At 39.3% G+C, this 26471-nt stretch overlaps 6 protein-coding genes and 1 long non-coding RNA gene across 15 annotated transcripts; 2 read left to right on the top strand and 5 right to left on the bottom strand.

Moving 5' to 3' along the window:
* Positions 1-2: 2 nt before the first annotated feature.
* On the bottom strand, positions 3-8865 carry LOC105277569 (rhotekin-2). 5 transcript variants are annotated; one of them, XM_020031081.1, is made up of 8 exons: positions 8800-8865; positions 2317-2507; positions 2013-2222; positions 1684-1863; positions 1508-1602; positions 1200-1414; positions 852-1122; positions 3-743 (listed from the first exon to the last, which is right to left on the bottom strand). In XM_020031081.1, exons 1-8 carry the CDS (start codon positions 8848-8850, stop codon positions 538-540), a joined length of 1419 nt encoding a protein of 472 aa, XP_019886640.1. In that variant the 5' UTR covers positions 8851-8865; the 3' UTR covers positions 3-537. The 5 variants fall into 5 exon arrangements, with proteins under 5 accessions (XP_019886640.1, XP_026827360.1, XP_011334306.1 ...); XM_026971559.1 differs by having other exon boundaries at positions 8704-8865; XM_011336004.3 differs by lacking the exon at positions 8800-8865 and adding an exon at positions 5582-6885.
* A 602-nt stretch (positions 8866-9467) lies between these two features.
* On the bottom strand, positions 9468-11678 carry LOC105277568 (26S proteasome non-ATPase regulatory subunit 4). The gene is made up of 6 exons (XM_011336003.3): positions 11559-11678; positions 11152-11292; positions 10952-11063; positions 10495-10869; positions 10075-10360; positions 9468-9990 (listed from the first exon to the last, which is right to left on the bottom strand). Exons 1-6 carry the CDS (start codon positions 11582-11584, stop codon positions 9767-9769), a joined length of 1164 nt encoding a protein of 387 aa, XP_011334305.1. The 5' UTR covers positions 11585-11678; the 3' UTR covers positions 9468-9766.
* Positions 11679-11729: 51 nt separating this feature from the next.
* On the bottom strand, positions 11730-13727 carry LOC105277566. 2 transcript variants are annotated; one of them, XM_011336001.3, is made up of 3 exons: positions 13619-13727; positions 12792-13150; positions 11730-12674 (listed from the first exon to the last, which is right to left on the bottom strand). In XM_011336001.3, the coding sequence occupies exons 2-3, from the start codon at positions 12942-12944 to the stop codon at positions 11991-11993; spliced, it is 837 nt and encodes a 278-aa protein (XP_011334303.1). In that variant the 5' UTR covers positions 12945-13150; positions 13619-13727; the 3' UTR covers positions 11730-11990. The 2 variants fall into 2 exon arrangements, with proteins under 2 accessions (XP_011334303.1, XP_011334304.1); XM_011336002.3 differs by having other exon boundaries at positions 13490-13703.
* A 2902-nt stretch (positions 13728-16629) lies between these two features.
* Positions 16630-17032, bottom strand: LOC105277564. Its single transcript, XR_893645.3, has 2 exons — positions 16903-17032; positions 16630-16814 (listed from the first exon to the last, which is right to left on the bottom strand). It is a non-coding gene; the product is annotated as an uncharacterized LOC105277564 (long non-coding RNA).
* LOC105277565 (UDP-N-acetylhexosamine pyrophosphorylase) lies at positions 16909-20124 on the top strand. The gene is made up of 4 exons (XM_011336000.3): positions 16909-17253; positions 17347-18778; positions 18857-19253; positions 19345-20124. The coding sequence occupies exons 2-4, from the start codon at positions 18300-18302 to the stop codon at positions 19882-19884; spliced, it is 1416 nt and encodes a 471-aa protein (XP_011334302.1). The 5' UTR covers positions 16909-17253; positions 17347-18299; the 3' UTR covers positions 19885-20124.
* Positions 20125-20268: 144 nt separating this feature from the next.
* LOC105277561 (separin) lies at positions 20269-23805 on the top strand. The gene is made up of 9 exons (XM_026971146.1): positions 20269-21169; positions 21327-21543; positions 21613-21902; positions 21970-22109; positions 22186-22402; positions 22502-22812; positions 22887-23054; positions 23142-23287; positions 23372-23805. Exons 1-9 carry the CDS (start codon positions 20927-20929, stop codon positions 23512-23514), a joined length of 1875 nt encoding a protein of 624 aa, XP_026826947.1. The 5' UTR covers positions 20269-20926; the 3' UTR covers positions 23515-23805.
* On the bottom strand, positions 23705-26284 carry LOC105277562 (mannose-1-phosphate guanyltransferase beta). 4 transcript variants are annotated; one of them, XM_011335997.3, is made up of 6 exons: positions 25789-26284; positions 25206-25369; positions 24734-25127; positions 24469-24651; positions 24149-24380; positions 23705-24067 (listed from the first exon to the last, which is right to left on the bottom strand). In XM_011335997.3, the coding sequence occupies exons 2-6, from the start codon at positions 25356-25358 to the stop codon at positions 23899-23901; spliced, it is 1131 nt and encodes a 376-aa protein (XP_011334299.1). In that variant the 5' UTR covers positions 25359-25369; positions 25789-26284; the 3' UTR covers positions 23705-23898. The 4 variants fall into 4 exon arrangements, with proteins under 4 accessions (XP_011334299.1, XP_019886694.1, XP_011334297.1 ...); XM_020031135.2 differs by having other exon boundaries at positions 25693-26284; XM_011335995.3 differs by having other exon boundaries at positions 25206-26284.
* Positions 26285-26471: the final 187 nt, after the last annotated feature.

Raw genomic sequence — 26471 nt, forward strand, 5'->3', positions numbered from 1 at the left:
GTTTATTATATTTTTTATTTGTTGCATACATAAATATACGTGTATTCGTCTTACAACCCTATTAGATATTGCAATGTTCCTACATATTTTGTAATAAATTCTTAAATGCATAGGGCTACTTTTATTTCTTTTTTTTATTAATATAACTCCAAAATATAACGTAAAAAAATGAGAAATTATTTCACCAAAATCTTTTGTACTTTTATACTCCTCTACGTCTCCACTTACTCTCAAATTTTCGATACATACCGAATTATATATAATAAATATGTAATATGAATACATAGTTTTCAGTCAAAACAATATTTTTCCATTAATATTTATTAAACCGAGTATAACCATGTATCTAATCAAACAATATGTATCTTTTTCCTATCTTTAATACGTTAAATTAAAGCATTTGCTTTAATATACATTACTTCTGGATTGTAAAACACTGACGTAGAAAATAAAAAAATCCTACCATATATATCTCTTTCGATGTACAATAATTCGGCACTTACGGTTTTCCCGTAAAAAAATGGTAAAAATGTTATGTTACGCGTTATTTTTATTAGAGGAAGCTAAGTGAGGCTTTAGGGTAATGGCACTTTGTTTAAACGCACCGCTGATACTCAGTGAACGTGAGCGCAAGCTTGTTAGACTATTTGTGGAACTACAACTGCTTAAACTAGTACTAGGTGTGAGATCAAAAATTGTTTGTACAGTAGGCCTTCCAGATGTATAATCCGACGGGATCGATTCTGCAATGAAAGGCGCAGTAATTAAGAAATGACTGACCGAATTTAAAATTTTGAGAAGGGTCTCGTCAAATTTTATGATTTATGAAAAATTGTAACTTGCATATTTACCTATTAAAGGTGTCTCATCGTATAAAGAACCTTGTCTTTTATTGCTTATAAAAGAGTTTCTTGTACTTTCAATGCTGGATACTCTTTGAATAACTTCTGCGGCATGCTTCCACCTCGAATGATCGTGAGTCTGTGCCGACAAGAGCTTCGACCATTTTTGAGCTTCCTCCTTCGATTCGAACCTAATCGACAATGACTTATCCATGCCATTGTTAGAATTGTTTATCAGAAGTTCTTTGCTGGAAGATTTCGATAATTGAACCGACGTTCCCTGCAAAAACAAATATATAAAAATTACTTGAAATAAAGTAATAAATTTACGGCAAGAGATGTATATAAGATGCTAACTTTATCAACTGGTATCACGTGCTCCGGGTTTTGAGCTTCCTCTGCGTGTTTCTTCGATTCCCAAATCTTCAAATAAAATCCTTGTAGACGTGCCCAGTAATTCTGACCGTCTATGTTCACGCTGCCGATGCACGCTTCTTTGCTAATGCATTCTGGCTGCGCCGCCAATCGACAACAAAAGTGGCCGAAGAGCGGTAGAGAGTGATACTTATTTTCTGGAAGAAGAAATCATGATACTGGAGTATTATAATATATTCTATATAATATACACTATCATAAATATACGCTGAATCTCTCGTGTAACTTACCGACATTATTAATAACAAGATCATGCGTGTGAATATTGTCATCCGTGTCGTCTAGGGTCAGTTTTGCACGAGCTACCAGGTCAAACTGTGGCCCACTGAAAAAACAATTTCTTATGAAAATGTTCACGATGGAAATGTGCTGAACTCGTACATTCATCAAATAAGAAACGACCTACGTCTTAGCGGAACTGAATTCGTCACGGAGCGAAGCGGCAAGCTTTTTGCCAACAGTTTTAGAGATGGACGAATGAATAGTTTTTTTAATTCTCCTTGGCGTACTAGCGATACTTAGATCCTCTTGCAAAACGTGGCTGTAAATTTCTAAGACTACTTCGAACTCAGCAGGCACATTGTTACTGAAAGCAGACGTACAGTAAGTAACGTAAGTAACAAAGTATAACTTTTTAATATTACAACGCTACAACATTTTAATGTACGTTTATCAAATTAACAGCACAACGACTGAATAGCTATAAGAATAGTTGGACAATTTATCAAAGCTTACAATATCAAGACATCGGCAAAACTGAGATCTGTATGAGCTCTATCGATGGGGCACAATAAGGAAGTGTCATGGATTTCCGTGCCCACTCGTGCCAAACAAAATACAGCGAATCGACGATGATCCCCGCGATTCTTGAAGTGATCAGAATCTCGCCACATTAGTGGTATTCTAAGATCCGAAATCGACAATTTGCCCATACTTCCAGGAATGCTGGAAAACGTATACGTTATTTAGCGCTATCACTAGTAGAATGACTAACTAAATTATGTTTCTTTACGTTATTTTTACCAAGAAATTAACGTACCACGGTTTTTTCAGAAGTTCGCGGCGACGACTCTGCAATTCCGCCATGTAAACCGACATTCTTTCATTGGAAGTAAGCAAAGCCTTGGCCGCTTCCAAGCTCTGAGCGCGATGTTTTGCAGCCGCGAGAAGCCTTGCTGAACCTTCTCTCATCTTGATTTCCACCTCGATTTTTTGCTCAAGATCGTACTCCTGAAACATACAATCATCGATGATATTTTAGTAATTAACTCAATCGTCGTTGTATAAATCTTCCATTAGAATTCGATCAGAATTTAATAAACTCTTGAAGAGAACTGTTCGAAAAACTTCTCTGTACAAGTATGTAGTTTAGAAATTTGCAGATGTCTGCAGATATTAAAATATGTACGAGCGCAAAAGAGGAAACCGATAGTTACGATCGAAGAAAAATCAAAGTATCAGCGATAAAAAGACTGTCTGGCTAGCACGTGGCCGTCATGCGTTCATGGCATCGAGTTACATACCTAACGAAACGTCTTACCGTCACATTTTGCGAACGAATCATACTCATTTTACGAATCTTAATGAAATACCTATAGGCTGAAACATGCAATTTGTGCAAACTTAATTCGCCGATATGAAAACTTCCCCGTATTACTAATATCGATAAAACAAACCTGATAATAAAACTAATAATATATAACAAAAGAAAGATAATATATAACAAGGTAGTAAAAACCTGAGAGGACATGATTTTTCCATTCATCTGTTTTTGATGCTTCGACGTGTAAAATTAGAATTTTCTCGTTTATACAGTCCGCTGCGCACGTTACAGGCGTAATGAATGAAAATTCTACGTTGGGATAAGAAACAAACTTCACAAAAACGTAAATAAAGCTGCGCGTCTCTCACAACACTGGTTGTGAGCAGAACACAGAATCGGACTGAAATACCGACTCTTCGGGGAAGTGGCGAATGCACGAGGGGGTGACGTTCGCCTCGACAAATTGGCTCGCATACGCTTCTCCTTCCACCCTCGGGAAAGCACTTTAACATCACGGAATATCGATCCGCGGTTCAAGTTCCATATAGTCTGCGTGCACGAAATCACATTTATCCCTACGAATCGCACTCACACGCAATACACAAACACACACACAAGCAGAAAAATCGTATCTCTGTACTCTTACGAGACGTTAAATGCATTAAGAAGCGTGCCTAAATTTCATCGAGCATGTCCAATAATTCTTGTAACGTTTATATGAGACAGTAATTCTATAAAAGAAAAAAAAGCTGATTCTACGAAAGATGAAGAAAGCAGCCAAAAATAACGGATGCATCAGGAAAATCAATAATGATGATGAATCATCGCACATATTGTGCAATTTTGTATTCCGTTAACGTTAGCGTGACACATCCTTTACGCGACGCGGCACGACGCGACGCAGCCCATCAGGAATATATCATAGACCACATACTCTGCCGTTGGCCTCGAATGAGAATTTTGCAACGACGGACGCAAGGGTAAGCGCGTCCACATTTAATCCCTGACCTCGGTCGCCAGTGCTGTAACGAGCCGTGATGAAACTCGTTGATACGCGCTACATGACAAACGGGTTCACAAGTACAATGTAACAATTCGCGCGACTCTCCGCGCATTGTCGAATTTTTTTCTTGTATACATAATAATACATCCACGCGCGTTATAAAGCTAAAGCTGCGATCCGCGTTCGCAACAGCTGAGCGTTTCTTCCATTCTGTTTGTATCTCATCTTGTTTCTTCAATGCCGCCGTTTAGTTGTCCTTCATTTTCCTACGTGTTCCCCTCGATATCACTTTCTCTCGCCAACACTTTCCCGACAGCTTGTCTGCCGAAAATAGTCGCCAGAAATCCAATACCCCGTGTAGTTGGGCCTGTATGGTCACCGTACGCGCGACGCGCCTTCTCGCATCTTCCATTCTCGCTTAAGGGGGGAGCCTGCTTTAGAACGTTGAAAATAAGGTATAATTTTACGAATTGTTTTGGAGAAACTATACAGAGGATCATTATAAAACTTTGATGCATTTATTAGTACATGTTTAAAGATAAAAAAAATTATTTTTTTATTTGAATATATCGCCTGTAGAGGTCGTCCTGGAGGCATCTTATTGTAAATTGGTGAGCATTCTCCTGCCTCCAAATTTCATCCAAACTGAAAAGTTGAAATATTTTCTTGTTATTTATGAATTCCCATCGTCGATGAACCTTTAATATTCATAAAAACATTAAGTTAAACAATTATTTTTGCATGAAAAAGTTCAAAAACTTTGCCTAAAAATCGTACTTTTGTGTTCTAAGCTCCACCATTTTGGCACTTTTCAACTTTTTTCTTCTCTCTTTGGTTCATCGACGATGGGAATTCATAAATAACGAGAAGATATTTCAATTTTTCAGTTTAGACGAAATTTGGAGGCAGGAGAATGCTCAGCAATTTGCAATGCCGGCGACGCGGCTGCACTAAGATTTCTCCAGGACGACCTCTACAAGCGATATATTCAAATCAAAAAATAATTTTTTTTATCTTTAAACATGTACTAATAAATGCATCAAAGTTTTATAATGATCCGCTGTATAGTTTCTCCAAAAACAATTCGTAAAATGTACCTTATTTTCAGCGTTCTAAAGCAGGCTCCCCCCTTAAGTTTCCTCAAGAGCTGCGACACTTCATATGTCCAATGTTCGGATATCATCAAGCGCTATTCAACTACGTGGAACTACATTGATAATAAATTGCTATGCTCAAACGGAAGACGGTATAAATATCTGACACATAAATAATATAAACACACATACACACATATAGTGGATAATAAATATTCAACTACATCTCGAGGCCTTGCAACGATTTTCAGCAAGATTCGGTCGATTCGATTGACCAGCACCAGTGTAGCGAATCTTGCTTACGATCAGTGCCACTGAAAATGGTTTCATATCCGTTTGACATTGCCATTCGCACATCCGACTGACGCGATATCACGCACAATGTCTAAAAATACGAGCGCCCGTGAGGAAACGCGAGTTTAGCTTCCGTGAAACGCACTACGTAGCACGCTGCTCGTATCTTTCCTCCAATAATTTAACTCCTCTTTACGCATGAATCCAGATTTCCGGCGGTCGCTCATTAAATCGATCGATTAACTCGAGAGTAAAAGGTCTACCTATTTCGTCACACTTTTGGAGATTCGTGCAATATCTCTCGGTTATAAATGAGCATTATTGACAGCATCGTATCTTTATCGCACGCAGTTGCACGCGAGAAGCCTACCTTGGAATTTCGTGCGATCTGCCGAACGTAATACAGATCCAGATCCTGAAAGACGTCATTCTTCCCCGGGAGCGCCGGGCTTCTCGATCGCGTCCGGGTGTCTTCGCTACTCGTGATGCATCTGTCGTTGATCCGATCTCTCGGCTTGCTCGCATTACGCGGATTCAATATCGCCAAGTGTGGAAAGCAAGAATTCATTTTTTCCCCCGGTACGTTGCTGTTCGACGTGTATTAACCCGTGATCGAACGTGTCGAGATCATTTCAATCGGGTCACGGTAACTCGCGAACGGGATCGATTCTGAAGGCGCATCGTCACAGATCGCCAGGCTCGCGCTTTTAACTCCCAGGGATGTAATCTCGCGAAAAAATACCATACGTGTAGCCAACAGTTTAGCACGGATCAGTCTTGCAAGTGGACACACGTGGCTCGTTTTTTTCTCGGAACCTTGACCTGAGAGCTCAGACGAGAAGAGGCGTTTCTCTGTTTCTCTCCTTGTAGAGACTCGAGTTAAGGTAGACAGAGGTGATCCAAGAACTTTTTCCTTGAAAACTTTCCACCGAATTTTGCTCAGCTTTATCACTTGATGTATATCTCTTTTTATCTCTCTCTCCGTTTCTCTCTCTTTTATCTATTTATACGAACTTCGTTGATCTCTAAAATCAGTCCCAAGTAAAGCAAACAAAAAGCATTTGGATTATCATTGCTTGAGGACTTCTTGTAGAATTTGTTAGCGCGACTAACGCGTCGTACTCGGGCTATTGTGTACAATAAATGAAGATTCGGTCGTCCTGTCGTTTTGTATCAGCTACAAAACTCGTACCGACGTTGCACCTCCGCAATATCATGCAACTACGAGAGATGCTCTTCTGTCTTTTAATTCTCAAAACTTGCTCGCCTTGCTCGCTACTTCAACTTTTTCGTTTCCATATTAGTCAACGCCCAATTGTGTATCATGATTCACCGCCCAACAAGAACGATAGTATTTTCGAGCTATGTCGTTTTCACAAATCGTCGTAGAGGTTTTCGACAACGCCTTCCGCGCCACGTGCGAGATCCGGTGCGTCCAGTCAGTATCACACGAAAAGACAATTATCGGGGCTTCAATGCAACTGAACGAAATCGTTTGCAGCACGACTAGATCAGACTAGATACTTGCTTGGAGGAGCGAAAAAAAGAGAGCTTTGTACGGGCAACGGGAATACCGGTGCTGTTGTCGCGGTCGCGCGAAGAAATGGGGGAAAAAAGATACGTGGGCCGTTCTCGTGAGCACCCGACTAATACTGAATGACGCTCGACCATTCGACTGTGTTAAGCGTCAACAGGACGCACCAGCACTACGCACCACGCACGCACCACACGCGGTAAATCAGCATAGTGGCGGGGAGGACCACCGGCGCTAACTGACAATAGATTGAATAAGAGAGCGGGCCAAGTACGGAGAATCGCCCACGCCAAAGCATCCGCCGACTTTTACGTACGCTTTTGATATATATATATATATCAATATATAAAATAAGGTTTATTTTATATCAGCGATCAACTTATTTTATATTACATATTATGTTATTTTACGTACGCTTTATATATATATATATATATATAAATATATAAAATAAGGTTTATTTTATATCAGCGACCAACTTATTTTATATTACATATTATGATGTACTAATATTATTTTATTTTATGCATTGTTAAATAATCGAAAATTATGACGTTTTGTCGTTATTGTATAAAATATTTATACAATGTTTATCGAGTATCAAACAAAGCATTAAAATTTAAGCACACAAAATTAGATTCTTTGATTCTGTCTACAATGCTGTATTGTGCTCTCTAAGAGCCATAAGCGTTTGTAGTATTACAGGTTTAAACTGTTACAATTATTATATAAGCATGAAATAGAATATTTATAAATTTTATAAGAATCTAAATAAAAAACTTTTTTTATATCTTAATCTAATGACTAAAAATAGTACCTCTTACAAGATGTAACGAAGCTTCACTGCTCTTTTATAAATAGCTACAATTAATACATTAATTATATTATTAATCGGTTCTGTTATGACTTGTTATGTAAAAGAGGTGGTTTGTTCTATCTTTCTATGATATAGAATAGAAGAGAAATAAAAACATTTATAACAAGTATACCCATACAGCACAAAAAGTTGAAATAACGTTGCGAAGATGTTACAATGTTGAATAGTAAAATATAAATATTTTTTCAACGTTGAATCTATGTTGATTCTTCTACATTGATTCTGTATGTTGCTACAACATTGAAACAACATGTAACAAATAGATTTTATTAATTAATGGTCAATTTAAAGTTGTCATTCTTCTTATATGTAACAAATAATTCTATTATATTTAGTAATAATTAATTAATAATGTTAAATCAATAGGTTTGTTCTTTTTCGCTGTGCTTCTGAACTAGTGCAATAAGTTAGAATGAAAGAAAGTATATTTGTTTCGCTCCAACTTATTGCACTAGTTCAGAAGTGCAGTAAAAAAGAACAATCCTAAGATCTAACAAAGGTTTCTAATTGAATTGCAATGTCTTGTAGACGTTGAATGCAATATCTACAAGACATTGCAATTCAACGGACATTAGACATTTATGCAATATCTTTTCTACGTCGAATCTACATTTTGCGATATTGATGGAACATTGCAATGTTGCTATGCAACGTTTCTGAGATGCTGATTTAACGTTTGTGTGCTGTATGGGATATCTCCTCTCTGTCATCTGCGTCTAAATAACAGAAATCTGGTACATCCATACATATAAGTGAGTAAGCATATATAAATTCTATATAAATTATGTCGCAATTGGGCAACATATTTTGTACATGTATTTTATGTTATACGTGTATATGTACATTATGTTACATACATTTTATAAATTTATCAAATCTAACCTATTTGAGAATCTCAAATAGTTTTTGCACAGTTCTTTCAATAAGCACCGAATTTTACACGAAGAATTTAAATAAATATTTATTCACTTTTGCCAAATAACAAACTAAAGAGATCTCAATGAAGTGTATAACAAATTTGAAGGCAGCTCAACGGACTGCCGTAACTGCAAGATTGGTAAAATCCGTTAACTTGACTTACCGCATGAGTTCTCGCATTTCTAATACTCTCCCGCCTGCGAACTCTCGTTTGATAATCATTCAAGCAACACAAATAATTGTTTTCTTTGTAACAGACCTCGTTTAACGACCTGCGTGACGTTTGAATGTTTTTTCTCCGCGGCGCCATGTTGTTATTCAAATTTTTGCGATGAGCGTATGTACACACACGGTGTAAATATACATGTACACATACGTGTACATGCTACCTGCAGAAAGCCAAATCAGAAATTTGAAAATTGTGTAAACTAAAATTAAAATAATAGGATTTATATTGAAAAGAACGGAAAATTTATAAGTATATGAACGCAATTTGCTTAGGTTTTTTATAATATGCTTTTGGAAAGTGTTATAAAATGTTCGAATTAAAGTTGGAATCGCATTGCACATCACTGGAAATCAGCTCAGAGAAAGCGATATTTAAGCCAATAGGCGTTGGTCACATAAAGCATAGATAAACGATAACTAAGAAATAATCAAGTGATTAATGACAAGTTTCAACGATTTCGATCGTTGAGTGTTCAATTTGCTAAATGCTTTTCACTTGTTTTCACTTTGGACTACAAATCGAAAAGGGTTAGGTCAGGTTAGTTATCATCTATACTGAATCAAACATTATTATTCACAATTGCCCTGCCGCAACCACATTTCTCAACACATTTTTTTAAATAAATATGTCGTTAATAATTTTAGTCGATTTATTTATCATAGTTTGATATGGTAAATTTATTTAAAAAACTTGTAATATATATATAATACAATATATTTCGCATTATGATCGTAAATGTCGGTCAATTTAATTTATAATTTAAATTATATTAGAAATATCGGTCAATTTAATTTATAGCATATAAATCTGCCGATAAGCATCAATCAAAATTATATATATAATTAACACACGTATCCTTACAAAATCAAGTTGGACAATTTCAATAAATTGATAGTATATTTCATAAGCAAGATAGATAGCTACAATATCATACACAATAATGGAAAATATCAAATTCAGCAAGTATGAATATGAAAGAAACTAAGAAAGGGGCTGTTTATTTTTTGTCTTTGTCTTTCTCTTTCTCCTTCTCTTTCTCTTTGTCTTTGTCTTTGTCCTTGTTTTGCTGTAACGATCCGACGGCTTGACGAACGGCTTCCGAATGTGGATCTACGCCTGGCAAATTCTCTAAAACAGATTGTAGGAAAGCAGGATCGGACATGACAGCTGCATAATCTTCCTCCACATCCATTGCCTCTTCCTTCTGCGATTCCAACTCCTCTGCATGGTAAAAACAATGATTAAATGATTAAACACAATAAATGTTAGTCATCAATCAACTTATCGAATTTGTATAAAGCTTACGCTGATCCTGCATGGACATCTGCATAGCAAAGGCGATTTGTTCTTCTTCAGTCATATTAGTAAAATCTGGCACGTTGCCTCTGCAAGGAGCAGTGTTATCAGTAGAAGCAGTAGACTCGTCGGCTCCCTCAAGCGACATGGCAAGGGCACGTTTCAACATAGCTTCTTCATTGGGAGCTTCTTTTACAGTCTCTGGCTGCTTATTCGTGGCAGTATCGGTCGCTTGTGCACGACGGGCTTCGTCCTCTTGCCGTTGCCGTTGTTCCTCCATGGAAACACGCAGAGCCTAGAAATCAGGCCAAATTTGTCATCATGAAAAATTATTATTAACTTATTAAATAAATATAAAATTATTAAATTATATAAAGTTATCGTTATTTCGCAGGAAATAATAAAAATCGATAAAATTGCAGTTCTTACCAATGCAAGTTCAGGATCTTCGTTCGGATCGACACCGAATTCAAATCCAGCGCTACCCATGCCAGCTGCGCCCATCCCATCTTCGCCTTGGATTATAGGAGAGGAGATCAAGGCATCTGATAAATGCGGGCCTGGTGGTACAGTAACGAGATGACTCCCAGTACCATCTTTGCCATTCAATGCATTCACGAAGGCTGTCAATACTTCGTTGTTGATGCTCTCTTCACCGAAACTTATGACATCAACATTCACTTTCTCCTTTTTCAAGCGTTTGGCTAATTTCACTAATTCTTTTTCATCAATGTCTATCGGACTGCCGATGAATGCGACAATCCGCATTTTATGATTTTTGCCTTGCCGATGTTTCAATGCTAACTGTGTATTTATAGAACGTTTGATATCAGCTTACTAGATAAGATTCTAAAATTACAGAAAGCAAGGTAAAAGATACACTTACATGGGCGATTCTAATGCCCGTAACAAGGGACAGTTTGCCATTAGGCTGAACCTGATGAAGCTTGGATAATATTCTGCCAACGTCACTCGTAAGCGTTGCTAATACCTCGACGCTGAAAAAATTCAAAGAGATTCATAATTAATGTACAGGAAATTTTTAAGTAACCGACAACTGCAAATGTCTAAATCAATTACACGTACTTGGCGAGAGTTATGAGGCCAACGTTATTCTCAGGATTCGAGCGTGTCTTGGAGTGACATACCAAGTTGACAGCATCTTGCTGAGCTTGCAGCCGAGTGGGTACGAAATCTCCATTTCGCATATAATCGCTGTTATCGACGCTGCGTATACATCAAAATCATAGTATTAGTTTGACGGTCGTGCGGCGTCGTTTAAGAACAAATAATTCGGTAGTTTGTGCACAAGATTGTCGCGTCATTGTCATGACGTTAACCTCAAACCCAATTTAATATGTTATACACGTAACAATTATATCGATCCGACATAATTCTTCTCGCCCATGGCAAACGGATGCCGCACGATTAACGAAAGTGTCACGGAGAGGCAAAATGTGGAGTTGTGAATTTTTATAAAATATAAGGCTCACCATATCATCGTACTTTCCAGCACCATGTTGGACGAGTCTGCTTTACTCTGTCCGACGCGAGGCGGCGCGATTCAATCCATTTTCATCAATTCATGTTTCGCATTACACGCTTGCGTACAAAACAAAACGCGTGTATAATTGAAAAAATAATTGCCCTAATTATTAATATCCTTGGTATCATATATTTAACTTTTAAGTCGTACATAAAATCATTATGGTAATTATAAAATAATACTTTATTCATATTAAAAGCGATATATATTCTATATATTAAAACTTTTCTTAACTGTATTCTCTCTTCTTCCCTTTTCCTCCTCTCTTCTCCATTACGACCATTCATTAAGAACTTACAAAAACCGTTTTATAAAATAAGTAATACTTTATTACATGTATTAATATTAAAAGGAAACACACTCTCTTTGTATACGTATTCTACGTAGAATTTGACTTGATCAGCGACGCCGTAGCCGACGGGGGCGGGGACGAGTAGTCATCGTTTAAGGAGAGCGTCGAGTATCTTGGCGCCTCCTCGCTCGTAAAGACGACTTGCTCGTACGCTGGCGGCAGGTCCTCCCGCGCACTGGACAGCGCGACTAGCTTCCTCGCCTGCTTCCTCTCGTCCAGAATCCGCAAAATGATCACGGTCGGTGCCAGCACCAGCATGATAACTCCGATCACCACCATGGCAACAGCCGTCGTCGCTCCGCTGTCGCTTATGCGGGAGAAGCTCGTTCCGCTCTTGCTTCCGCCAAGCGCGCTCGCAACTCGCTCGCCGGTCTCCCAGCCGCGGCCGGGCGACTTCCGCGCCCGCGTCTCCGGCTCGCGCCTCGTCGATCGCGGCGCGTTTCCCGCGAGATCGGCTTCCCGCTCCGTCGCGTTTCTGTTCTCCTCTATCCTACTTCTTCCATCCTCCTCCTCCTGCCGCGAGGCCGGTTCGGGCACGAGTCCCGGCGCGATAACGGCCTCCTCCCACGCCCGGATGATCCTCGAGCTCGCGTTGTCGAGAGTACGCTCCTCGTCGCGGGTTATCCTCGGGATCTTGCTCGACGTGTCCTCGCCCTCGAGATTGTCGGCACGCTGGTCGATCCCCGTCAACTGACTTCCCGGCTGTCTCGACTGTCGAGAGGGGAGGGGGAGAAAAACGTGGCTGAGATCAATCATGCTGCACGTGCACGGATACATTATTATTAGCTAGCGGTGATTATAATAATTGATCGATACTTCCGCGATTACCTCGATAACGTGGCTAGTCGTTTCGAGCATTCTTCTTTGCAACGAGCTAACGCCCTTCTGGAGGAGGACGATGCTGACGGCGCTCCAGGTAGTCAGCTGTAATACTATGACTATCCTCGAGGCCCATCTGTTTGTGCTCGAGGCGAGGGACATTACGATAACATCACGGTGATCGGTGATCGGTGATCGTCAGTCGGGAGTCGAGATCCTTTTTTGCACACCTGACACCGCGCTTGTATCACGATACTAAGCGGCATTTTCGTCGTCGTTACATGCTCACTTCGTGCGAAGCCACGTCGTAGGCGGCGAGTGACAGTACGAATTAACGCACGTACGAGCGCCGGGAATGCCGCGGGAATCTAACAAATTCGACATTTATTCGTGTGAAAAGTATAAATACACGTCAGCGAATTAAATGCGTTAGCTTGTTATTACAAAAAACCTCATTCTCGCAACGATAACATAACGATTACGATAATCAAGGGAACGACTCGTTACTTGTTACGTATATAGCTTGTATTTGAAATTTGTAAGCTACGAGGACGACGTCCGACGAGCTTGCGGAAATATTATAGGTTCTTCCACATGCGTATTTTATCCGTCGACATCGGTTTAGTCGAGTTAACGTTAGTAGTACGTGCAGAAAAGTATATACAGAGGCAAACGTGTAAGGGCCATGTAATACTCGCTCTACGCACGCTCAAGTGAACCGATACATCGCAAGCACCGATTTCGTCGCGTCGAGAGACACGTTGGACAAAGCTTTGATACTGGACGGTTACTCGACGAAGCACTAAAAAGTATGGAAATTTCTGGAGCAACGTTACTGTTATCAATGCACGGTGTAGTAGTGGTAAGCAGTCGTCACTCGTCCTCAGCGCAGCGCGATTGCGACTTATTTGCGCTCGGTTATACGCGACGGCTCGTAGCGAGCAATAGCGGATGACTCATTTCCACTACCTTGCACCATCCCGTTATTCCGCACGCGTTATACGCACGAGACGTGATCCATTAACGATCCTGAGCAAGAACCCGAGACGAGCGACACGATCCGGACGCGAGTATCGCAAATCCTGACGGCGAAATTGCGTAAAACGCATTCGCTCGTTGTCTTCTCGTAAAACCGGCTCTATACATGCATCCCAGGCAGCACATGTTAGCCTAATACATGTTTCTTAGACGTATCTAATGTCTAAGAAACATAAAGTACCATTTAAGAAACGGTTTAAATAGAAACCGTTTTTAGACCTCAATTTTAAAAACGTATTTTTCACCTTTCCACGGAAACGAAAAATGTGTTTTATTAAATTGATTTGAAATTATATAATTAATATAGAAAAAATAGTAATTTCTATTTACTTTGCGAGTATTAATTATTTTTACATCATACGTTTCAATGTACTCGATTATGGAACAAGAGACAAAAATCAACACAAGTGTGTGTGATTCCTACCTCTGATTCACCAAGCGACCGATAGATGGCCGGCCAGACGTGACGTTCTCGCAAGTAACATTTGTGTTATCACCTTATAAATAACTATCCGGAAAACCGATCCAATACTCTTTTCTTCTTCTTTTCTTTTGAAACTTTTGAGATCACTGTTACTGGAAGTGATATTTCAAAAGAGTGAGATTCCACTACACGAAATGTAGAGAGTAATTCATGAAATATAAAAATCTAGTTTTTTACAAAAATGTGACTTAACTCTGTCTATCTTTGAGGCACTGATATATAGAATGATAAATATTTTTCTGATGGTTTCTGAAACGTTTTTTTTTGCCGAAAAAGAAACGTTTTTTCGTTGGACATTTTTCTCCTAAATAAACGTTTCAATAAAATGGTTATGAAACGTTACAGCAAAACGTTTATGAAACGGTTTTGAAACCAATGTGTGCTGCTTGGGATATCTTTGTGAAGCTAGCGCCAGAAGCTATGCGCGATTCGTGATTTGTAGAAATTTATATTGGACATTCGGAAAAATTCATTGTTTGTCACTGTAAACCTTCCACACTATTCGCGATTCGCAGTATATCATTTATAATTCGAATGAATAATTCATAATGATTCGCGTCCTTTGAGTTTCGTCAAAAAACCGCCCAACCGGCTAACGAATCAGAATACGAATTACGAATCGCGTCTAGTCTGGCGCTAGCTTAAACCGCGTTAAATCGCGATGGAATTTCCCGCTGTTAAAATTCTTTCACATTGAGCGTGACGTGCGTGGCGTACAGTTTGCACGCAACAGAAATATCGCTGATCATACAGATCGAGTAAGTTATTTTTTCACATTCACGGTACGCAAACATATTGTTTGAAATAGAGATAAGATGCGATAATACACAAGATCCTGATTTAAACTTTCCACTTTCTACCCATACAGCACAGAAGCTTGCACCAACATTGCAGCAACGTTGCAACGTTGCAAATTGCAATGCAACAGTACAAAGACATTGCAGAGATATATATCCGCAAAATACCAGTACACTTGTAGCAACATGACATTAATATTTCGGAAACATTGCACAATCAAAATTTGTAATTAATTCATATTAATAATTCATTTTATTAAAACATTGGAGTCTTCCTATCCTAACGAGATTCGTCCAAATTTATTCGATCAATGATGTGTGATGACCAGAATCTGAGCTCGGTAATATATATGTGCATGCGGTGTTTGTCTCTTTCGACTATCTAAAGAACATGGTGGTTGTACGACGCGAGCATCATTCTAAAAGAAAGTAGTTACGTAAAAGAAAAAGGTAAGTACTTTTTTATAATATTATGTCTAATTATAGCACTTGTGTGCTGTTAATCTTGTATCTATTAATTAATTATAATAGAGAATCACTCTATTTGCCTACCTCACGGTTTATATCACTATAACCTCAAAATTATGGAAATTCATTAGAAAACTGCATATTAATAGTTGTAATATTTTTAATAACTTTTTCTGTTATAGAAGCTGTTCGTGAAATACACAATCATGCCACTGATGCAGAAATTGCTGAATGCATTTCCAAGTGGCTTGCTCAAGCTCCGGTTAGGATTGAGAGATTTATATATTTATGTCATTTTACATATAATTCTATACATACTTGCAGTATGTATATTTTTATGTAATTTTATGCTAATATATGAATTTTAATTCCTATTTTATTTTTACAGGCAACATACAAACAAAAACGAAGAAGATTCAATTATTTAATTAAAGGAAAAATATTTTAACATAATTAAAGGAAAAATAATATCTCAAGAAGAGGATTTTTAAGTTTTTTTTTTATAAAGAACAGTTACTTTTTTATAACAAAAATAGAGAAAATGTTTATTTCATTTTTTATTACTATTGTTATATTACATATAATTGTCTATTTATGTTAATAAATAAAAATATTTAAAGTATATAATAATGAATAATTATAATTATTGCAAATTCATTACATTGCAATATTATTATGACGTTTCGTTGCAATGTTCCGAAAAGCGGACATTTTCACATTCCTGCACTCCCATAGCAATGCTGCAGAAACATTTCGCAGTGAATTTGCAATGTTGCTACGTTGCGGTGGAAGATTCCTGCAATATATATGCAATCTTTTCGTGCTGTATGGGTACGTGCAGGCGCAAAAGGTCATCGACCTTTCGCCGTAGGTATGCTTAAAGCCTGCAAATTGTTATCTGTACGACTGGCGTGTCTACTCAGGTGTTCGCTATAGTGACGGAGTATTATTAGAATGGCGCCATTGAACTGTCGGTGTACAAGCGCAGCATATCATTCTCTAATTGTTCGTCGTTTTGCTCATCCAATGTACCTTTATATTAATTCTTTTTTATTTTTTAATAATTCCTTGCTGGCGGCTCAAGCAAAATCTTCTATTTTTCTTGATGCGCTCAATATAACCCCCACGTTCAAACGATAGACTGATGTCTACGGCACTGATGCTTCAACGCTCGACCGTTAATAAGTGGCAGGCGCCTTGTTGCGAAGATCATAGACGCAATAAGTGTAGACTGCGAGCTCCTAACTGTAAGCGTCGCACATGCGGTATTAGAAAAAGAACGCAATATCTCGTCGCAATGATCTTTATATTTCTCTTTAAATAGAATACCTACTTTAAATGGGCGCGCGAAAAGTAGAGGTTCTCAATAGCTGCGGATGAAACGACTAAAAAACGACACGCCTAGTTGAGAACATCTTAAATTACATTTCAGTGACGACTGACCGACTTCTTAATGAACTTAATGAAGACCATGTTCTATCATCTGCGTGACAATACTTTCGTTTCGTCACGTTTTGCACGCGCTAGGTTTGTTCGTGTTGCATGAACGTTTTGCACTTTCGCAGTACACGTACACTCAGGCGTAGAGAGAGAGAGAGAGAGAAGGAATAGACGTTGGTAGAAGATAGAACGAACCAACACGAAAAATTCACGCAACGCGACAAGCTTATTATTGGGCTGAGTGGTACATCTTTCACTTATCTATGTCTGCTATCTTTGTCTGTATAGTTGATGCGTTATTCGTTAATATTATAGCAACGTTAATATTAACAATTAGTTACAGAATTTCAACAACTTTCATGATATTCTCTACTTGTTTCGCATCTGTCAAGACAATTGTGCACATGTTTCGCAGCACTTGCTGCGTGTCGAGCACTCACGCTACAGATGCGACAAAAATTCCATAGATGCCTTATTATGCCGAGTCTGAAGATCCTGAAGACCCTAGAGATCCTGAAGAGAAAGTCAACGGAATACCGTTTTCTCGAAATCTAAACTCACCGATAACGGATACGTAAACGAGAGTGGTTCTCCGCCGAGCGGTGCCTTGAGTCAAGGTCGGTTACTCTCGCCGTAACCTTTCACCTTTCGCTCGCCGGTGCGTCAGCGCTACAGTGGAGGGATCGAATTTATCGGAGCTTAGTTTGCCGAAGAATTTTGCGAAGCTTCGCAGTATGTGATACATATGTGTCTTATCGGCGCGCTTTACGGCGGTGCTTCTTCCGTTGTTCGACCATCAGCAGTTCGATCATCGATGAAACATCGCAGATAACGTAGGAGAACGGGATGCACAGGTTATCTGCCGTTCGTGTCGCGAAAGAGGTGACTTTTTGTGACTACAGCTGCCGGCGACAGCTCATGGTACGACATGGTGGCAAGAAAAAGGAGGATTATGTGCACAGGAGAGGAGACCGGTTGGGCGGGAGGGGTTGATAAGAGAAATCGAATCGTGCTACGTGGAATTGTGAAAGTGAAGGTATCCCGCCATCGCCGCTGCCGCTGCCGCTACCACTACTACCTGTGAGACGAGCCAACTGATCTCTATGAATACCTGTTGCTCGTCGCTGATCCCTCGTCGATCGTTCTGTCCTTGGTCCGCGCTCGTATTGCGAGCTGCCATATCGCGGAACTTACCGAGAATACGGCGCCGATAAACGCGCGATAAGGGGATATACTCTCTGCCGCATGCGACTCGCCTGCAAGTGTCAAACATAGACACGTTGCACGAATATGGAGCACCTAAGGAGGAAGCTGAGCGAGTACGGCCAAGACCATCTGCTGCGATTTTGGAACGAGCTGACCGACGAAGACAGGGACCAGCTGGAGAATGACATAGACGAGTTGGATTTGCGAGAGGTCACAGCGTACTTCAAGAGAACTATGGAGTCTTCGCAGCATATTGGTAACAACATGCTGGACGACAAGGTACAGCCAATCGACGAGAAGAAGATTGCGTCCATCAAAACGTCCACGACAGAAGAATTGAAGACGTACGAGGAGCTCGGCTTGAAAGAAATAGCCGAGGGTCGTATCGCTGTACTGTTGATGGCGGGTGGTCAAGGCACGCGTCTGGGAGTCACGTATCCGAAAGGAATGTTTGACGTCGACTTGCCGTCACACAAGACCCTGTTCCAGTTGCAGGCAGAGAGAATACTCCGTTTGCAGAACATGGCAGAACGGCGCTATGGAAAGCATGGAGAGATAACTTGGTATGTCACAAATCATTATCAAAACAGTGAGAAAAGGATAGAAGAGAGATTATCAGGCAAATTATTTCCTTCTTTCAGGTACATCCTCACCAGTGACGCTACTCATGACGCTACCGTCACCTACCTGAGAGAACATAAATATTTTGGTTTAAAAGAAAACAATGTCGTAGCCTTCAAGCAGAGTATGCTGCCGTGTTTCACGTTTGACGGGAAGATTATCTTGGATGCGAAACACCGGGTCTCCAAGGCACCTGACGGCAACGGCGGATTGTATCGTGCACTGAAAGTTCAAGGAATATTGGACGACATGACACGACGCGGCATTCGAAGTATTCATGCACATTCCGTGGACAATATCTTGGTAAAGGTAGCAGATCCCATATTTCTGGGATACTGTTCGTTTTCCAAAGCGGACTGCGGAGTTAAAGTTATCGAGAAGTCCTCCCCCTCCGAAGCAGTTGGCGTAGTTTGCAAGGTACTTCTGTTGCGTCTTATTAACGACTTCGATACGTCAATTTTATAAACTATTTTTAGCGTCATTCAGAATTTCTGTCTCTCGTGCCTAGGTGGAGGATCATTATCAAGTGGTCGAGTACAGCGAGATCACGAAGCAGACGGCGGAACTTCGCCGCGCTGATGGGCAACTGGCGTACAATGCAGCTAACATATGCAATCATTACTTCACGGTCGATTTCCTCAAGGATATCGGTTATCATCGCGAGAAAGATTTGAGCCTGCACGTGGCGAGGAAGAAAATCCCGTATACCAACGACGAGGGGGAAAGAATCACTCCGAAAGCCCCGAACGGCATAAAAATAGAAAAGTTCGTGTTCGACGTATTTCCGTTCGCGAAGAACATCGCGGTGTGGCAAGGCACCCGCGAGGAGGAGTTCAGTCCGCTCAAGAATTCCGACTCCGCCGATCAGGACTGCCCGTGTACCGCTCGTGCCGATCTGCTCAATCTGCATAAGAAATGGCTGTTGGACGCGGGCGCAAAATACGTCGGCGAGAACGTCGAGGTCTCGCCGCTGCTGTCGTACGCGGGGGAGGATCTTTATCAAATTGCGAGCAACCAGTCTTTCGCGGGACCTCGGATCCTCAACTAATAAGAATAGAAAGATCCCATCAATAGATAACGATGCGCGTAACGTAGATAACGAGATATCTGGAAGGTTGACGGCATTTCTATGAAGCACAAGATTAAATAGTTTTAATATCGTTTATAAATGATAGTATAATTTTTATATACCATTTTGAGACTTATACGCGGCTTATATCTCCCTGCTTACGACGTACGGATAAGGAGTTGATTGCTGTATAAATTAAATAAAAGAATGTGTAAAAAAGTATAATATTGATAAATGTGTATAGAAGTTGGTTGTATAAATCGAGATACAATTCGAGCATAATTTAACCGTAATATATATATATATATATATATATGCAAATATTGCACATCACTCTCGTTTTTTATACATTGTTATATTGTACATATGTTGAATAAAAGTTATAACTACGTTACTACGCTTTCGATTTTTAGCTTTCGATTAATAGCGGATCTTGTACGAACGTTGAGATTACGGACTTCTCTCGTTATAAGCCGGTCTAAGTTTCGCAAAAATGATTTTATCTCACAACTGTAAAGCTCGTCTGCAAAAATGAAATGAGATCCGTTTTAAATGTAGCGCGCTTTTCAAACGAGTGGACTCGTAGTAGAATATTTCTCGCGAAGATGTCACTGGTGAAGTAACCTTCATGCGCATGTGTTCCTGACGTAACTGTTGATTTAACTTGAAATCGGAAACGTTGAAGTCCGCGAAGTTGTAGAAAATATACACCACGAACATGACTAAAGCTGTCCATGTTTTGTCACTGACATAACATTTTATTGATAATAATTGCGACCGCGTGCGCTATAGATTTTGATTCAGTGTTAAAGTGCTCGGGGAGAACGGGAAAAAAAGATTGTTATGATTGTATATTGTTTCACGTAAATTCAATAATAGAGAAAAAAACAATAGGCAAACATCTAGAATACAAATTCTACTTTGCTGTGCGCTGTGTTATTTTTAGACATTCGAAAGACAGTGATGGACGTACTGTTACTCTTTTGACAAAGCATATCGGAGTTACGGAGTAAACTTAATTATGGCCCATGCTGTCGGTCAAATTATGCAAATCCTGCACGAATGTCACCCCGAAAATAATGATCTCGTAGACAATTTCAAACGCTTGAAAATCACGAGAAAATCGAGAAGAAACGTGAAGAAAGATAAGTTGCAGGAAATCAAGAATAAAGCAGAGAAATTACTTACAGATACGCCGTACAATTATACAGGGAGTGTTGAATATGCTAGTTTGAATAAAATGCTAGCTATCTGTAATTTTGAGGTATGACTCTTTGATTCAATTTCAAGAAACCAAAGTTGTAAAATACTTAGCTCCATAAACAATATAAAATATGTATGATTTGTTTCGATAACACATAAAAATATGTATCTTCAGATGATATTAATAATATAATGCCAAATATAATTTTTCCTTACAGATGGGAGACGAGCTCAGAGCTATTCATCACTTGACCGAATCTCATGCGGTGATACTTCGTCAACACATTTTACATAGGTACCAAAACACTCAACTGCGTGAAACGCTATGCACTGAACCTCAAACGTACGGATTAAAACCGACGCATGTGAAATTTGAGACTGATCTTGCGAATAGCGGCAAATTGTTGAAATCAAAACTCGTAGAGTTACCAAAAGGTATATACACCTTCCCTTCTTCACAATATACTCCTATATGAATAATCTACTATACTTTTCTATTCACAGAGTGGTACATAATTCAAGTCACTGCCTTATACGAATCTCCGAGCGTTTTAAGGCATGAAAAGCGTATGTCAAGTGTCATGCATGCTGTACATATTACAATACTTCCAACGGGACTGTCTGATGTAGAACCTTTGTGCATAACGTTACCGAAACCTGAAACGCAAGTTTCCTATGACGTCTGTGAAGAAATTCTGAAATTATTAGATAACAATAAGTTTCAACTGAAAGCCACTTATGTGAATCGTGAACAATATTGGGCGATGCGCACGAATCAAAATAGCAAAATGAAGGTACAACTTGAAATTAAATTAAGCATATCTTAATATGTAATTACAAAAAACGTTTAATTAATTGCAGATAGGTATAGATGGATTGGAGAACATGTGGTTGAGGGAATGGAGGGTACTTTTTATGGCGGATGCCATTGAAAACTTAAATATAGTAAATGAGGTTCATGAAATGGTTGATAAATTAATAACGGATTTAAGTCTCCGTAAGTAATGGCTGATAGACTTTGGAGTTCAGTGTGTTATTATTTAAGTCTGTGGAATTTTATTATCACGCCGTTTTCAGCATCAAAATAACCGAACGATGTAGGTGGCTCTTGAAAAAGGTGTCCGTGGGCGCCTGTTTCCTGACGCGCGAAGAAATAGCACGCGCAGTCAAATTTCTACTTCCCAAACATGAAAAACTGGCAAAGAACATAATTTTATCTGTTTATGGAATGTTACCGTGCATAAATGAATTGAAAAATGCCAAACGAAAGACACTGGTCTTAATAATTGACGAGGTGGGCACACGACACATCAAAATTAATACATCTGTTGATATAATCTGCTTCATGCGAAACTCGTGTTTTGTGTAACAATTCTGTTTATTTTGTCCCAAGCATATGGATTACATAGCATTTGAAGCTATGGAAATTATTAAGTACCATCCTGTCACTCGTTTCCCGTCTCTGCATATAGCATACGCGTTGTTCAAAGAACACGAGGATATCATGGTGGAAGGTTGCAGGATAATCAAGGCCAAAGAAGACTTGGGAATTTCTGTAATTAATCCTTCGGGCGATTTAGAGAAGATGGAGAGACGCCTGAAGCTCTTCATGAATTTCTGGCTACCGCAATGGAAGAGTTGTTACAATACCAAGCCTGACGAAAAACTGTTTGAAGATGCGCTTGTTAATCACGACATTTTAATGTACAAAAATTGTACTTTTTTTTTATCAACTCCATCGAGTAATCGTTACTTCTGATTATCCTCTTGCCTCGTAGGTACAATGGTCACGGTAGTGGTATACAATACTTATCCGGAGAAGATATCGAAAAAATGAGGGTGAAATCTACCGTTTTATTATTTGGGTGTAGCAGCGTGAAATTACTTCTAATAGGCGGAAGGTACCCTCCTCATGGCGTTTCGAATCAGTATTTGATAGCATGCAGGTAAAGAGAACATGTTTACTCCCGTGTTATGTATAAATATTCCTTCTTCATTCAGCAAAAAGTAAATTGATGTACGCATGTTAACAGTCCTTGTCTTCTTGGTATGCTGTGGGAAGTAACAGATGCTGATATCGACACAATGACGGCAAACTTCATGAGTAATTGGATTCCCTCGACGGCCGAGAGGTCATGGACTGAAGTAGACATAGCTAGTTGGAGTTCCGGTACTCTGAGTAAGTACTATACGTGGAAAATGGAAATCGCGCGTCCGCCTCCTTGATTACGCTCGATAACGATTTCTAATTGAATCTCTACAGAATTCACGAAGAATCGAGTGAACGATAAAATGGAAATGGAATCAGAAATGTTGAGAGCAGTAGCGAACGCCAAAAGGAGTTGCTCGCAATATATGACAGCAGCCGCGATAGTAGTGCGAGGTTTACCAATAAAAATAGTTTAAAACCTTCTCGCGAAGTTCTCGCTTGCGCGATACCGGTAATTTACACTTCTAAGTTATACATGAAATCATTGAAGCAATTGTTCTAAAAAATTACGTATGAAATCATTGAAACAATTGTTTTAAACAGTTATATACATGAAAAATCATTGAAGCAATTGTTCTAAAAAATAACACAAGACTGCAGTGATCACTTGTAGAGTAAAATCTGTATTTTGTACTATTTTAATATGAAGATATCTTAACGTCCCAACGACGCGTATATAAAAATAATAAAAACGGATACAGAGGAAATTGTGTATTATGCAGTTTTGTAAAAATTTGGAAAAATTTTTTCGAGCCATCTTTCATCTTTTGGTCGATTATTGCACAGATTGCGATTTTTGGTCACATAATGATTTGCGGCTCCGGCACGGAACTAGAAATGCTCTTGTGCGGCAAGACCTGTCCGCCGTTAATATATAACTCGTCTTTCACGATCACGTCTTCTCCCAACACCGTTGTACCCTCCATTCGCACCCATCGACCTACAACGCTTCTCCAACCAACGATACATCTGTTCAACAGAATATTTGTAATTATTGCGACGTCGTGGATCGTACATATTTTACGAACATGTAACACGATTAATACTTGCCCATCGAGCCACGCATGCTCTTTTATCACAGCCGCTTTGAGAATAGTGCTTCGTTTGATACAGCATCCGTCGGCTAAGGTAACACCTGGGCCAACCGTGACGTTCGGTCCGATTCTACAGTCCTTGCCGATCGTGGCCGTTGGGTCTATCAAGACATTGCCCACTATACCAGATCCAGAATGAAGCTGCTCAGGATGCTTTTGCCTCAATGAAGCAAGGTACATTGACATTCCTACATAAAATTATGAATATCAAATATAAATGTACGATTGCATACTGTAATGTTGATTTGCGAAACCTTGTTGTATTTCGACACCTGCCTGTGAGAAAGTCTTTGGGTTGTCCCACATCCATCCAGAAGCCTGGCAATTCCATTGCGTACAATTCTCCGTCCTGAGCCATATTTGGAAAAACTTCTTTCTCGATGCTCGTAGGTCTCAGTTCTATTCTGTTCAGTACGCTCGGATTGAGAATGTACATACCTGTGTCATCACCACCATAAACTTTGGTTTTTGAGTATAGACATGCAAATCGTTCATGCAGCTTATTCGAGACAGGAGTCTCATTTATTTCCATTATCGTTACCTGCATTGATTTTGTTAGATATAAATTCCTGCGGCTTCTCGACGAAACTTTCTATTTTCCCATCCTCTCTGTATACAACTACGCCGTACTTTGATGGCTCCTCCACTTTAGTAACAACTATAGTACCCTCTTTGCCATGATTCTCATGGAACTCGAGGAGCTGTTTGAAAGGAAAGTCGCAGATAATGTCAGAGTTCAGAACGAAGAACGGATCGTCACTGGCACATAAATATTCGCGTGCAAGCGCAAGCGGTCCAGCGGTACCCAATGGCTCCGGTTCGTGAGAGAATATAAGCCGCACTCCCAATTTCTTCGCCTCGTGAACCAATTCTTCCTCCATTTGCTGCGCTCGATAGGAAACCGCTAATATCACCTCCGTTACATTCGTCTGCACCTAAAAGCATGGGAAAAATCATTAGTAAGATACGTCGACAAGGTTTAGAGCATCAATGTTATAAATATTTAAATATACCAGTGCTTCAATCTGGTGCAGAAGCATTGGTTTATTTGCAAATTCAACGAGTGGCTTAGGTCGACTTAAAGTCAGCGGTCGCAGTCTAGTTCCATAACCACCCACAAGTATTAAAGCACGCATGGTTTGTAATTTTTTTCTCTTTTCATGCATCCCTGCAAATGCTGCAACAGTTATACCACAAAAGATATTTCTTTTCATTCTCCTGACAAATTTACTCCTAATCTTGAATAAAAGCCTTGTAATTAATTCACAATCTTGGCACTAATTGTTTTTAATCGCATCACTTCTTATTATCAATTAAAATTTAATAGTCTCACTAATTTAGAAAAAAGATACAAAGTTATCTTTAACTTGCTTATTTTATTTTATTCATTATATAGTGATATTCATATTCATTATCGCTTATAATAATCTTACGTTATCGTTTATTACTCTATTATACATTCTATTATACATTAATCGAATATTACGCGACGTTACTTACGTGCTGCTTTGTTAACAACAGAAAACAAATCGGTATCTCTTAGCGATAACTATTGCCACGTATGTAATTTGCGCTTAATAGATACAATCGCCTTACGTGTTTATGAATATTCGTGGTTATGGTAGCAACAGCTCTCCCCAAAAGGCAAAGTTGCACTAACGTGGATGAATGTTTATTGTGACAATTTTAAGATCCATCACATTTCTTTCACGCGACACTTCTTTTACCTCACAAGTCACCGTTGCGGCCAAATAAACTTCTAACAATCGCTGACAATGTCACTGTACGCCATACTACCACTCGCACGAAACGTACCACTGTCATCACCACTTTAACGATAATGACCTCGTATGTCATGTTATCAAACGCTAAAGTGGAAAAGTTAAGTGGAAAAAGACCAAAGCGTTTCACGTTTCTCTTTTACGTGAATATTATTATAACTTTGGGTTTATCACAAGTCATGATGCAGAATGCAATTTCGCGGCACAAATTTTGAAAAACCCTGTATATTGGATCAGTCAAAAAGTTTGCTTCGATTTTTGCGTCAAAAATGACTTTATTGCACATTCAGTTGAATAAATTGTCAACTAAGTAATTACCACCGTTGTCTATGATTAGACATTACCCAGATAACACGCATGTCGAAATGACATCTTAAAGACGTCTTAAGGGGAAGCTGGAGTTGCTAGTGAACTATTTTTTCACTATAGCGATGGTAATTGCGGTTTCGAAAATTCTCTTTATTGCTTGTGCAGAATAAAAAATCCTTTTCCACAAAT

Source organism: Ooceraea biroi, chromosome 7 (genome assembly GCF_003672135.1).
Source record: "Ooceraea biroi isolate clonal line C1 chromosome 7, Obir_v5.4, whole genome shotgun sequence".
NCBI classification, from domain to species: domain Eukaryota; kingdom Metazoa; phylum Arthropoda; class Insecta; order Hymenoptera; family Formicidae; genus Ooceraea; species Ooceraea biroi.